Genomic DNA, 15,455 nt, shown 5'->3' on the forward strand with positions numbered 1-15,455 from the left:
AAATTACAAATAAAAGCTAGATACAAATTGTGTTCGTTTTACCATTAATATGTGGTTAACTTGAGCTTCTTTTTAACTTTTGTAAAATTATTATTGTACTTTCTATTTCTTTCAAAAAATATTTGTCGTTTTTTTTTTCGGGGGGAGGGGGGGGGTAAGAGCTATGCATGCGCATAAATTTTCGGAGAAATCGGGCAATCTTTAGAAAATTTATTTCCAATTATCCAGTTAAATTTAGTTCCAGCTACCCAGAATTTTAATTCCAGTTAAGGAATCTTTACAATTTAATACTTTTTATATATATTTTAATAAGTTAGTTTTTCTTTGCTTTCCCAAAAGCAATTTAACTTAATGATTTTTCAGTAATTTCCTTTAAGATGCAAAGCAGAATAAGATTTTTTTAATGAGGTTATTAAATTCAAAACTTTTCAGAAGGATTCAATTTACTTCAGCATTTAATTATGGTTTTTAATCGATCCTACTTTATTTATTTTTTTACATTAAGAAATTCATGCTCCTGTTTTGATAAGAGGAGGGAAATACTTGAATGATTGCATTGGATCACCTTTAACATGTTAAGGGCTTCAATTATCAACTATAATGGGAAATATTATGCAAAAGTATAAGTTGATTTTTAAATACATCATTAAACTAACACGGAGAAAAAAATCTTGGTAAAATTGCCTTAATGACATTTCTGATGAAAAAAGAAACATAATTCTCGCTAATAAAAGCAAAATATACAGTATTTAAAGCATCAGTTTGGTAATTTTGCCGTTCATAGAAAAACGAGTTACCGGAAATTCTGGATTTTGAAATTATAGTTCTTATTACCGTGGATTTTGAAAAAAATACAAAACTGAAAAGTAAATTTAAACGAATAAATAGTTTTAATTCCATGCTCTAAAGCATGATGACAAAATTAACGAATTTTATCACATATTATATTATTTTATTGTTAATTATATACCATATTTTATTGTTAATATACCATATTTTATTGTTAATTTTACCAAATTCTTTACCGAAGAACTTTCGTAAAAATTATCATGCTTTTTGGTGTTCCCATAGAGCCAGAAACACGATAAAATCAGCAAAATTATGGCAGTTTTCACCATATTTTATTCTCAGTGAAGAGGCATTCATTTATGTTGTGCTTACAAACCATATATCTATGTGCATGTAAGCGTAATGCATACATACACGCATTTTATTTACACAACTATGTACATATAGTATACCTATAAAAAATATTCTTACATTTTGTACGTAAATAAGTACTATACGTACGTAAATACGTACTATTCGTACGTAAATACGTACAATGTACATACATATAGTATAGACATGAAATTACGGTACATTCACCCAATGTATGTACTTACGTACATGAATGCATGTATACGTATAGACATTATTTTCACATACGTTCATACATAGATTGTTAGTGTATACGAACATACAAAACATACGTATTGTATTATGTATATAATAATATAGTTATGTATATTGTATTTATGTATATATCAATTATTGTAATCAATTATTGTGATCATGATTACAGCCATAAACAAAAAGTTGTAATCACGATTACAAGTAATTGATTACTGTAATTGGTTCCTGTAATCGCGATTACAGATGTAATCAAAATTATGTTATCTTCTGATCATGATAACAAGTAATTGATTACTGTAATGGAAAAATCTAATCGACTACATTTTCGTCCAACTACTTACTTAATTATACTTAATTATCTTTTAAAAGATATTTGTATCCTGGAATCCAGAAAATAAATTTTGAAAACGACAACATTTTATTTTTTATTGTACTAAAAGTAAAAAATATACTATAAAAACAACACCCATAAAGATTGAGAGTGATTATTAATTACATTTTATAGTATATAATATATTTTTTTTAGTATGTTTTAGTTAGAGATTGACCGTTTTTTAGTTCAGGTCAAAATTACAATCTTTGGATGAATGAATAGATGTATGAATTTGCTTGCCCTGTAAATGGGTGTGGCAGAAGTCGAATTCTTGGCCATAGATGGCGCCACTGGAATACAAGAACAATCGCATCCCTTGCCTTAATTACGTACGATAACAACAACATATAAAATGTTTTTATTTCTTCTTATGAATCAGGAAAAAAACTCAAGAATTAGGAAACTGAATTAGGAAAGAGACTCTTATTCTTAACTATTAAATCTAATATTTTTTTAAAAATATTCATGATTAATATTTATAGGTGAACATTATGAACTTTTAAATTCCAGCATAACGAAAAACATTCAAAAAATATGGATGGAGAACTATTAATATGATGCAACGTTTAAAATATTCATCGAATCGATTAAAGATCGATAATACTTATCGATACACTTCAATTAGCATAATCCTTAACCTGAAAGTAAACTTAATTTTACGGCAACCCGTTTTTAAAAGATAGTTATACGATTACAGGAAACAAATGCTTATTAGTAAGATTACGGATTCACTTTGAATATGAACCAGAGGCGTGGCGATTTCAGTATGATTGTAAATAACCAATTACTTGATCCTTGTTCAATGGTTTTTATAACCTAATGGACATGTGCATGATTTTCAAAATTTCAAGCTAATTTTATTTGGAATTTAAGATCTTCGAAGATTTTATTAAAATTATGATGACGTATATTACGAAATAAGTAATGAGACTCCCAATCTTTATCGATAGTTCTAAATCACCCCACATCACATCATTCATTCAAATGAGCCATTTATTGCTTAGACAACGCCCCTTGTACAGGAAAGAGACTCTTAGAGACATTTTATAAAAAAATAAGGAATATAAACTCACAAAAACAATTCTTAACTTCCTCCGTTTTTTCTCTAATTTTTAATAGCAAGCAAACAGACCAGACGTAAGTCCCTAACTTTTTGTTCAAATTTATTTTAAATTGTATCCTTTTGCTCCATTTATCATCCCACATTTACATATTGTTCTTTACTCTTTTCATTTACAAGTGAATAATTTTTCGGAGCATTCTGAAATTTGTACGTAAATTTTTAGTTAAAAACTACTTTGCTGAGATAAAAAAAAATCAATTCATTTTCTTTCCTTTTCTTTTTTCTTTTTAGATATGGGATATATTTTCAATTGCTCTTTGAAATTATGTCCAATTATTCTGAAATTATATTTTCCATTGCAATAATTTTTTTTATTATTTATTACTAGTATATTCTTCCTCAACGCTATTTAATTACTCCATATTTATATATAGTTTTTTTTTTTTTTTACTTTTTTCGTATCTATGGAAAAAATGCTTTTTGTATAATCTGAAATCTGAGTGTGAATTTTGAAGTAAAAATTCCAATTTTCAATAAAAATTTTAATTTTTTTTGTTAATGTTTTAGAATCATCATATTTTGTTTAAATTGTTTTAAGGAAACTTGCATCCTATTGCCCTACAACAATAATTCCAATTTAATAAATATTGAGCCAAACTTCATTGAGAAACATAAACTAAACTATAACAATTTAAATGCTAACTTTTATTGAATGAAAAATATGTTTCTATTGGTTTTACTTATTAATGATTGTTAAGAAAACAAATTATTTTACTCATATTGTAATACGGTATTCATATATATTAAGTGAAAAACCACTGTTGAGTCCCTTGATCTTAAAACTCATTTCTGATATACAATTTCACATGACATTTCGTTAATCTGTATTTACACATTATTTTGTACTAAACTCTTATCTGTATTGATAAAAGTATCTATATAAACTATCTGTAAAAATTATCTATGTCAATAATTGTATTAAAAGTATAAAATCTGGTGAAGCAAAAATTAAATCAAAACTGATTGAAAAGAATTAACTAAACTTTAAAATTTTATATTTAGATTTTATTTATTTATTTATTTGAAATGAAAAATAAATCTCTACTTGTTAAAAAACTGGTATATACTAGACCAAGCTCGTTTGTAATGTAAAATACATTAAACATTCACACGTTAATTTTTATTATTTTATACATGCATTAAAAACATGTTTCTATATTTGTCCAGATCACTTGAACAAATTTTTGCAAGAACTCACAACAATTTATGCTGAAACTATACTTTAAGCTGTAATGAATTATTAATTAAAATTCATATCACGTTTGTAAAATAATAACTTATTTATAAATCAGCTTTGCTCAATTTATTTTTGTAACATATTTAGAACATTAAAAAATAATTTTTAAGATATATTTTATTAGACGAAAGTTTCTTTTCTACAAATTGGTATTACAATTTCGATAGGCAGAAAAAAATAATGTTTTTTTTTTTCATAATGTTATACGGCATTCATACATATAAAGTGAGAAGCTAGCCTTATATCTTTTCATTTTAAAACTCATTTATCATTATCATTTTAAAACTCAGTTTGGATCAATCCTTTCATTAACAATTTACTAATAGATAATTTACACATTTGTTCTTACTAATTTTTTTTTATCTATGTGAATGATAAGCGTTTGTAAATTCGTTGTCCATTACATGAGTCTTTATGTGAAAATTACTGTTATAGAACTATTTCTAAAAATATTATGATTTATATATTTTACAATAACCTTATATTTTTTTGAAATTGTTTCTGGGAAATTACCTCGATTGTTTTCAGATCAAAATACTCATTAAAACAAAATCAAAATTCATTGAAAAATATTAACTAATCTTAAGTTTTTCCGCTTGTAAAGTAAAACACGTTAAACATTAATACATCATATATATATATATATATATATATATATATATATATATATATATATATATATATATATATATATATATATATATATATATATATATATATATATATATATATATATATATATATATATATATATATATATATATATATATATATATATATATATATATATATATATATATATATATATATATATATATATATATATATATATATATATATATATATATATATATATATATACACTGAGCCATTACATTATGACTACACTGTTAATAACATGTAGGACCACCTTTAGCCCTCAAAACTGCTAGCACCCGCCGTGGCATTGATTCCACAAGGTGCTGATAGGTAGTCTGAGGTATCTGGTACCAAGCGCTCACCAACTAGTCCTGCAATTCCCTCACATTGTGAGCGTGGCAGCACGAATATGGTTTTCCAAGTAGGACCACAAATGCTCTATTGGATTAAGGCAAGGTAAATTTGGGGACCACGACATGACTTAAAAGTCACTGGAATGTTCCTCGACGATTCGACCCTTATGACATGGTGCATTATCCTGCTGGTAAGCACCATCCCCCGCAGGAAAAACTGTTGCCATGAATGGGTGAACCTGGTCTGCAACTATGTTCAAGTAGCTTACAGGCATCAGGGATTGTTCTATGAGGATTATGGGTCCTAATGTGCCCCATGAAAAAAATTGTTCCTGGGCGAGAAACCATGAAAACCTGGGCGAGCCCATTGTTATAGATGGAGGGTGGTCATAATGTAATGGCTCTTCGGTGTATATCATGATTAAAAAAATCATTCTGAATCATGATAAAACACTATAATTTGTAATAGTAATAAAGGTTTATTAGAAGTTTGTTAAATAGTAACTTATTTGTAAAATTTATCAATTATTACACAATATAGTCTTGAAATATTTTTATAATATAAGGAAACTATCATAAAAATTTAGTTGATATACGAAAATTTACTATAACAAATACATATTCGCTTTTTTTATACAAGAAATACTTCAAAAGTTATAAAATTTAATGGCAACAGTTATGATTTTTAACTTATTGACATAAATAAACGTTACAGTTTTTTTTTAAATATTTTCAGTTGGAAGAGCTATATATATATATATCAATGGAAATTCTGTGTATGAGTTAGTCTTAAATTGACTACTTTCAAAGGTTTTCAAAAAATTTCAGATACTGTTGAATCCCAATGATGTTTTTAAATGAACACAAACTTTTTACTCACTCAGCATTAAATTTATTTTTTACTCATCCAATATGCAGTTTAAATTTGTAATTGTACAATCTATATTTCCTGTACAGTGTGTCAAAAAGAACGAACCACTCTGAATGACTTTTGATCTAATAATCTGATCTTCACGTTTTAGGACTCATTTTTAATAGTTCAAGGAGGGGGATCTTAAATATGCTAATTTATTAGTGAAAATGATATTTTAAGTTACGAAATCTGTTACAAAAACGTACTTTCACTGAATAAACATGCCTTTTTTTGGACGGCTTCTGATTACTGACTCATAAAATATAGGGAGATACCGCATGGGAATTGTGGTCCCAATAGTTCGATCAGGAGAGCAGTCCAGTGTTTGGACCCCATGAAGTTAATTTTACTTTTTGCCTCCTTCGCCATATCTCGAGAACTTTTGAAGCGAATTGAAAACTTTTTGCATACAATTATAGAATTCATTTATCCAAGGACCATACAAAAAATGAAGTATCCATGCAAAAAATAAAGTTTAGTAAATATTCATTTTTTTTTAAATAATTTTATTTATTAATCGTCTAAAAAATTTTGAATTGTAAGGAATACAGTTTTTCACATCGTTTTAAAGTATCTAATTTTATATGGCAAAATATAAAATTGGAGCGAAATCGGTTGAATTGTTCCTGAGAAATTGAATTTCGTATATATAAAGATAAATCGTATAGATAAAGATAAATCGTATATATAAAGTAAAATCGTATATATAAAAAAAATCGTATATATAAAGTAAAATCGTATATATAAAGATAAATCGTATATATAAAGTAAAATCGTATATATAAAGTAAAATCGTATATATAAAATAAAATCGTATATATAAAGATAAATCGTATATATAAAGTAAAATCGTATTTATAAAGTAAAATCTTATATACATAAAGATAAATCGTGTATATAAAGTAAAATGGTATATATAAAGATAAATCGTATATATAAAGAAAAATCGTATATATAAAGAAAAATCGTATATATAAAGTAAAATCGTATATATAAAGTAAAATCGTATATGAGAAGTAAAATCGTATATATAAAGTAAAATCGTATATATAAAGTAAAATCGTATATATAAAGATAAATCGTATATATAAAGTAAAATCGTATTTATAAAGTAAAATCTTATATATATAAAGATAAATCGTGTATATAAAGTAAAATGGTATATATAAAGATAAATCGTATATATAAAGAAAAATCGTATATATAAAGAAAAATCGTATATATAAAGTAAAATCGTATATGTAAAGATAAATCGTGTATATAAAGTAAAATCGTATATATAAAGATAAATCGTATATATAAAGTAAAATCGTATATATATAAAGTAAAATCGTATATGTAAAGATAAATCGTGTATATAAAGTAAAATCGTGTATATAAAGATAAATCGTATATATAAAGAAAAATCGTATATATAAAGAAAAATGGTATATATAAAGTAAAATCGTATATATAAAGTAAAATCGTATATATAAAGATAAATCGTGTATATAAAGATAAATCGTACATATAAAGTAAAATCGTATATATATAAAGTAAAATCGTATATATAAAGTAAAATCGTATATATAAAGATAAATCGTGTATATAAAGATAAATCGTATATATAAAGAAAAATCGTATATATAAAGAAAAATCGTATATATAAAGTAAAATCGTATATATAAAGTAAAATCGTATATATAAAGTAAAATGGTATATATAAAGTAAGATCGTATATATAAAGTAAAATCGTATATATAAAATTGAAATTCTAAATTTTCAGATCAAAATCAAAATTTTATTTGGATCTATTAAACAAGTTTTATTAAAAATGAGACCAGCATTATGGGGGATCATCCCTCATAAAAGTTTTCTTTCCTTATACCACCACATTTTGGTTTCCGGTCGATTGTTGTATGTCATTTGATATTATATTTTGTTTTATGAAACAATATTAAATTTACGGAAAACTCTGATAATTTCGAGCTTTCTTTTAGAAAGTAGAATAATTTACCAAAAAAAATTTGCTTGAAACTTTTACAGCTTTTTTAAATATTTAAATCAAGCATTTTTCATTTTTTCATTATTTGCCAAATACGATACACTATAAAATTAAAAAAACTTTCTTTGAAACTTTTTCTGTGCAAGCGCAGTAAGAAAGAGCTACCTTAAATACTTATATCTTGATCAGTTTTTAACAATTGTTTATTTAAATTTTAAATACTAAGTAATTTTGTAATTGATTTTTAACTGCTCCAAAAATATTGCTTGATTCTATTGAATATTTCTAAGGTTATAGCAACAAAAAAAAAACGTTAGGCAAAATATTTTTTTTATTTTTTTTTTTTAAATGTCCCTATTTCTATAAATATTTACTCTAGGTTTATGAAATTTTAGGAAGTAATTTTAATTAACAACTAAAATAATCAATACAAGTTACAAGCCTATTTCTTTATTTTCTGGCATAGGGTGTTCAAAAATACTTGTTTTCCTTCTTAATTTATTGTCAGTCACCCAAACCTCTGAAAGCTTCAAATCTTATTGCTAAGTATGAAAAATCCCATGAACTTAACTTCTCTAAAGTTATGAAATAATCCTTTTTAATGTTTCGTGCTCATTTTTTCTTTTAACAAGACATCCGTAATGCTGGACGCGATGGAAGCTGAAGTTCAGGTTTACTAGTGTTCCATGACATATGCAAGTGGACAGTGGTCCTGCCAACATTACATGACAGCTTACAGTTCTTTTGCTCCTCTTTTTCTCATACTTCTCCACAGTTACTGTTGAATCCTTTCGACTGTCAAAATAAATTCCTTTTAGTTGAATTCTATCTCATTAACAGTTTTACGCCTTTTATCGTTACTATATCTAGTAGATAACTTTTGTCGTATCATTCTCTGATATTTCATCTAAAAGCGCGGGCAGAATAATATAAAAGGGGGTGCAACCCTCTAACAAACTACCCCCCCCCCAAAAAAAAAATTAAAAGATTCTGTTATTGCATTTTGTTTTGTTATTACATATACTTTCATCTGTTAATTTTTTTCAACATACATTTCTTAATTGTTAACAAGATATTTAAAAAAAAAAGTACGAATTTCTTGTACTTGCAAAGTTTGCCACGAGAAACTGTATCGATGGCGCTGGCATAGCTACTGACTTTGAAACACAAATAACTACAAACAGTAGTTTCGTATACTAACGTGTTTGTGCACACTTAACATTGGTATTTATTGTGTTGATGAAGTTTTACAGTTGTGAGAAGTCAGTTTGTGTTTTACACCTTTGTTAAACTAAATAACTTATAGGAAATATAATATTATTAATATTTTATTAAATTAAATTTAAAAATATAGCTTAGATATCTGCCAAGCATGAGCATGCTCAGTGTGCTTAAGAAGTGTGCTCAGAATTCATTGAAAAAGTTGCAAACAGATTTGGACAGCAAACAAGACGATTACAATTCTTGTTTGATTAAAAAAAATTTTAATTGTTACGTATCAATTATTTGTCTTTCAATAAGAATATTTTTAATAAAAACATTTTATGACAAAATTGTTTTTCTGCATAGCTTTAATTGTTTTAAAAAAAAGAAGCTAGGGGTGCACCCTTGATTACATCGTTGATAGCAGCAGAGGATGAGGTTATACATCTTTGTTAAACTAAATAACTAATAGAAAATAAAATATTATTTATATTTTATTAAATGAAATATAAAAATATAGCTTAGATATCTGCCAAGTTTGAGCATGCTCAGTGTGCATAGCAAAAGAATCAAAGATGACTCACAATTCATTGAAAAAGTTACAAACAGATTTGGACAGCAAACAAGACGATTACAATTCTTGTTTGACAAAACAATTTTTTTAATTGTTACGTATCAATTATTTAACTATTTGTCTTTCAATAAGAATATTTTTAATAAAAACATTTTATAACAAAGTTGTTTTTCTGCATAGCTTTAATTGTTTAAAAAAAAAGAAGCTAGGAGGGCGTCCTTGATTACATCGTTGATAGCAGCAGAGGATGACAAAGAAACTCTGAGCCACTTTCGCAACTGTAGGAAAACGTACAGTCATTTGAGAGATAATTAACTTATTTTGTTTGTCTATGTCTTCTTTGTAGAAGTATTTGAAACGATATACCATTTTTGTCGTATTTCCTTGTGCATACCCATTTCGCTAATTTCGATTTCTTTGTTTTTCATAGGGGGACATTTATAACGTGCGGCGCCTTTCTTCAGTTTGCAATATCTTCTGTTTTTTCATTTTTTTTAAGTTAGAGGAAAATCAGCGTGTTCTGATCTTATAGAAACTCGCGCTTTAAAAAGCTCACTTTTTTGCTACAATTACATGCTAAAAAATCCTTATATTTGCATTTGCAAATGTCAAATAAACACTTTGCATGCTCCTTATAATCGTTGATTTTTTTTTCTTGAGTAGATTTGCGATATTTTGGAAGTGTTTCAAAGTTTATTCCATTTTTCAAAATAAGTTTTAAGATTTACGATCCACTGTTTAAATAAGAAGCATTAGATTATTTCATTTTGTTTCATATCTGTATTATCCTTTCTGTAAAAATAGGCGCCGTTTCACAAAATGAAGCTCCCGACTCAAACTTTTGTTGAACAAGAAGAAAATACTTTATAAAATTTTCGTTACGCAGGTAGATTTCTGTCACTGAGTTCTTCAGAAAAACCAAGTATAGCTTCATCTGTATGTTTCCGTGTTTTGCTTGCTGTTTACATCATTTTAGCAGTGATATCAGAGCATCATATTTTTTCTGTAATAATATCAAATTTGGATATTCCCCGTTTTCTGAAATAAGCAAATGCCATTAGCATTGATAAATAGTTTACTTTGTCGTGCAGCTTACTGACTAGCTGTAAGATAGAATGGTGCAAGCTTAATTTTGTTATTAGTAAAAACTGGTAACTTTTTTTCAGTATATAAAAAGATTTTAGTAATAAAAACTTCCTCTTGGTAAGTTGCTATCTAACCAAAAACCCTTATTTAGAATAAATTCCCTTTCTACCCAAAGGGCGTGCATCGAAATTTTAAGTTTGAAACAGTTGTGCTACTATATAAAATCTGCACGTTTATTTTTTGTCTCTAATTGATTTAAATTTTTCAATTTCTTCAGAGATTCCTCCAGGAATAATAAAAGTGAATTAATTTATTAACGCATCATTACTTAAATTTTGTGGGAACACTTGCAAACATATGTCTTCATAGAAACCTAGGCCATAGTGTTAGCTATAATAGCCATTTGCAAGAAATTAAAACTGAAGTAAATGATTCATTGCACTTCAAGAAGAAGAATATCACGGATACCCACACATGCGACCTACGACGTCAGTACCAGCTGATAAACAAAATGGCGTGTTAATGTAGAGCTAAGTTTCTTTACAAAAGTTAGTGTTAATTAACGTGAAAATAATTAAATATAATGCTGAATTCGATGAAATATAATTCTTCCTCGTCTGCATCTTTTACTTAACTAAGATTTATTATTTGTTTAAGTATTTTATTGTAACCATGATATATTTTTGTTTTGTGTATCTGGCAACATCGATACATAATTAGTTTGTTTATTTTCGACATGGCTTCATACCTGTCTTTGTGTTACGTAAGAAATATATAGTGGAAGAATCAGGTCTCGAAAAAACCCAGAAATTTTATCCGTCCCCGAGGACGGCTTGTCCAACAATGTACCCGTCCTCCTTTGAAACTAACCCGTCGCTTCTAAATAAATAAAAATATAATTTCTCTTATTTATTACAAACATTTACATAAATTGCACAATGAATTAGTAAATACTAGGATTACATTATGCAGTAATACGCATTACATTATATAGTATATACTAGGTTACTAATAGTAACCTAGTATTTCCTTTATGAAATAATTTAAATGACAAGGGTCAAGTTATCTGGAATGTCAATTTATCCGAGGGTACTGCGTTTTTTAAATCAATCAAATATGACGTCTGGCAGTTCCACAATCAAGCCAATGATTTACAGAGGTTTCTGCATAGAAATCTGAAAGGGGTTTTCCATTTAGGTAGATGTTCATAACTGCGCTAAACGCTTCTTGTTTAAGACCAGTACGAAATGTGTTTTTTTGTAAGTTCATTGCTAAAAAGCCTCTTTCAACCGCTGCAGTACTCCCAGACAGAGAAAACATCAATTCCACCATGAGCAGTAAGTTGCTGTATTTCTAGATTAGAGGGTCAGTTTAGAAGTGAGGCGCTAGACTCTTGTAAGATAACAAAAATTGAAAATGTATCACGAACATTAACGGAGAAATGGCCGTCCGCGCGGAAGTCGGATACTAGAAATTTGTTGTCCGCGGGGAATTTTTGACCGCCGAGGACTGGCGGACGGGCTGTTTTTCGAGCCCTGGGAAGAATTGAAGTCTTTGTGGAATAATCTTTGAGTAAGAATATAGAATGTGTCACTTAAGAGAACTGAAACTTGACGGGCTTGACTTACTCGAAATAAAATGGAAAGAACAGATGCTAACGTAAACAAATGCCACTTTTTAACAATCAATCAGAATCGAGATACCCACACTACATCACCTGCAGGAATCCCATTGCCATGCTGCGAAACAATAATGAACGAGACACATTATAACTTTCGCTTGTCTAAAAAGAAATACAAAACAATAGACGAGAAAGTCACCACTGTCATAATTTTAGGTATTTATTCTTGAAGTCAGCACGAGTTAATAAACATTTATTGGTTCAAAAATTTATATAGGACAGTTTTGAGAAAAATGGAACTGTACTACGTTGCCAGTTAAGAAAATACCATTGCGGTATAGGATTTAAATCATTATCTGCGACTGCATAGGGTTCCGTTTTATTTCGTTTTCAAATTATGCAAACATACTTTTCAAACATTATAAAAGGTTTTAAAAGGTGAACACGTCAGAGGGAAATTTAATTCGAGCTATCTTTTACGATATATGTCATAGAATTATTAAAAAAGGTTATAGTTTCGTAGTATTGGAATCCTAGATTTGGTGACAGATTTCGATAAATAAAAAGAACATTCGTTCCTGAAAAAGAAACAACTACATAACGTTGCAAGAGCATTGGATTTCTTTGGAACACTAAAATTCGCCCGTGTTATGTTGACATGTTCTTAACAAATCAAACGCGAGATAAAGAATATTTACTTTTGTTTCGCTGAAGTGGAAAATCGTCTGCAAATAACAATATTGATTACTCTTCCATCAATTTCTTCAAATGCGAACAGGAAAACGTATATATGATATGATTTTTAATTATCATTTTTATTAATTCTTGTTATTTGTTAATTGATTATTGTTGCTAACCTTCCAACACGCTCTCGCAGTAATTTTACATGAGCGTGACCGCGTCGTATTTTTAACGACAGCTGTCATTTTACTGTTGTGGACACGGAAACCACAGAAATGAATGAATATTAATAATAATTTCGACAAGCCACCATGACATAGGGGATAGAGCATTCGCCTTCCAGTGAGGTGGACCGGGGTTCGATCCCAGCGATGACTGGCTAATACGAATTCCGCATCTGGCTTGTACCGATCACTGTGCTGGCGTGAAATATCCTCAGTGGTAGATTGATCATGAGTTAGAGTCCCCTTGCCGTTAGGCCAACTGTGGAAGGTTCTCGTGATCTTCCTATCTATGTAACGCAAATGCGGGTTAGTTCCTTCAAAAAATCCTCCGCAAGGATAAATTTCTCTCAATACTTGATCCAGGAGTTCCCTTGTCTCCTGGATTGGGTTCAAAATTACAAGGCTACGGAGTTGAACATTAGTTGGCGTAAACCCTGAAATTAGGTCAGCTGTACAGCGACGGTTATGAAATAAAATATAATTTCGGCAAGAAACAATCCTATCATGTATAACAATTCAAAGTATTCCATCATTTCCACTATTGAGGTAACAGGACAGTCTGTATCTCTTGAGTATCCCTTTTAGCAAACTTATATATTTATTCGAATACTCCAAAATTTAATCCATCACATTTAAGTCAATTATGTTTAGAAATGATCCTATTTCCACCTCTTTATTCTTGTCATGGTGCTTAAGGCCAGGAGACATTTTTACGCTATTCTTCTATTTCGCTTTTGAGCAGTTTGCATACTTTACTTTTCACCACTTAGAAAATTTATCCTTGCAAACATAGAACATGTCATCATCATTCCTTTTCCCTCTATAATTATCATAATTATGTGAAGTATATTTTTTAAATTCACTTCTAATATTACTTATTTCTATATTTTCTTTAATCCAATCGCTATCAATCTCAAATCCCCTTCCCCTTTTATCTTTCTTCAGACAATCCTCCAAGAAAGCAGGGGGAATCACCTGATTGTATATTTTTTTTTGCCCCGATTTAAAAATTATAGATACGATTTTAAAATATAGATAAAATAATACATTCCGAGTATTAACACAAAATTACAAAATAAATATTTTTCGAATTGTCCCCTATGACTACGCACGTGTCGTAAATTTTACGAACAAACAACCTTGTAGTACAAGATCTCAATTAAGTGAAAGATGTCACATAACTTCCTGTTGGCACATTCCATGATTGAGGAAGGGTTGAAAGGAGGAATAGAAATTATTTTTACACCTCTCAGATACGATATATGAAAAAAAATCCATTAAAAAACAGATTTGTCGTAAAATTTGTGCAGACACGCGTGCTGGAAGTTTAATAAGGAAGTAAGCAAAAATGAGACTGTGCAATGTCGTTTCAATAGTTAGCGCTGTTGATATACGTTAGCGCTGGGAGCTTGGCATCCATTTGGCGTGCACTTATATGAAAACAAGTTCTCTCCATAGGGATAATGGTTTTTTCTTAACTTGCAACAGAGTATAGCGTTTCAGAAAATTTTCAGAACCTACATTTTAAAACAAAACATTTATATTTGATCCATATTTCACAGCTAAACTACTTTTTAGCATCACGCTATATTCGTGTCTTATTCAAGATAAGTTATTGTTTAAGGAGAATTTTTTTAAAAAATTTCCCCACAGTGACTTTTATCAAGTATGGACTTCATCGATGACCATCACGAATACTGCACCGGCGGCTATGATCCTGAAGATATTGTCATTACTGGTGTAGCCGGTCGTTTTCCAGAATGTCATTCAGTTGGAGAACTATTCGAGGGTCTCATGACGAAGAAACAATTGATTGTCTACTCGGATGAACGCTTTGAAAAAGGTAACACATTTTTTTCTTTTTTTTTCTTTTAGTCTTTTATAATATGATCAAAGACGGAATTTTACATGGTTCTACAAATATTTAAAAAAAGCAATTAAATACCCAACAGTGCATTTGAGAAATACAATTCATTTCATTAATCTATCTCGATGAGACAGAGATTCATATTTTTAATCGAAGACATAGTAGTGCTCTTTTCCCTCTAA

General features: G+C 28.6%; 1 protein-coding gene across 2 annotated transcripts in view; it reads left to right on the top strand.

The window, feature by feature from the left end:
* Positions 1–2,822: 2,822 nt before the first annotated feature.
* LOC107454900 (fatty acid synthase) overlaps positions 2,823–15,455 on the top strand; it is a 76,720-nt gene continuing 64,087 nt past the window's right edge. Inside the window, exons 1-2 of one of the 2 annotated variants that reach the window (XM_043042920.3) lie at positions 2,823–2,905; positions 15,060–15,249. In XM_043042920.3, coding sequence (XP_042898854.2) covers positions 15,075–15,249 — 175 coding nt within the window. In that variant the 5' untranslated portion in view covers positions 2,823–2,905; positions 15,060–15,074. Of the gene's footprint in view, positions 3,039–15,059; positions 15,250–15,455 lie in introns of both variants that reach the window. The other variant, XM_087167446.1, reaches the window with a different exon arrangement.

Source organism: Parasteatoda tepidariorum, chromosome 7 (genome assembly GCF_982258835.1).
Source record: "Parasteatoda tepidariorum strain Cologne lab strain chromosome 7, Ptep-v5.0, whole genome shotgun sequence".
Lineage (NCBI taxonomy): Eukaryota > Metazoa > Arthropoda > Arachnida > Araneae > Theridiidae > Parasteatoda > Parasteatoda tepidariorum.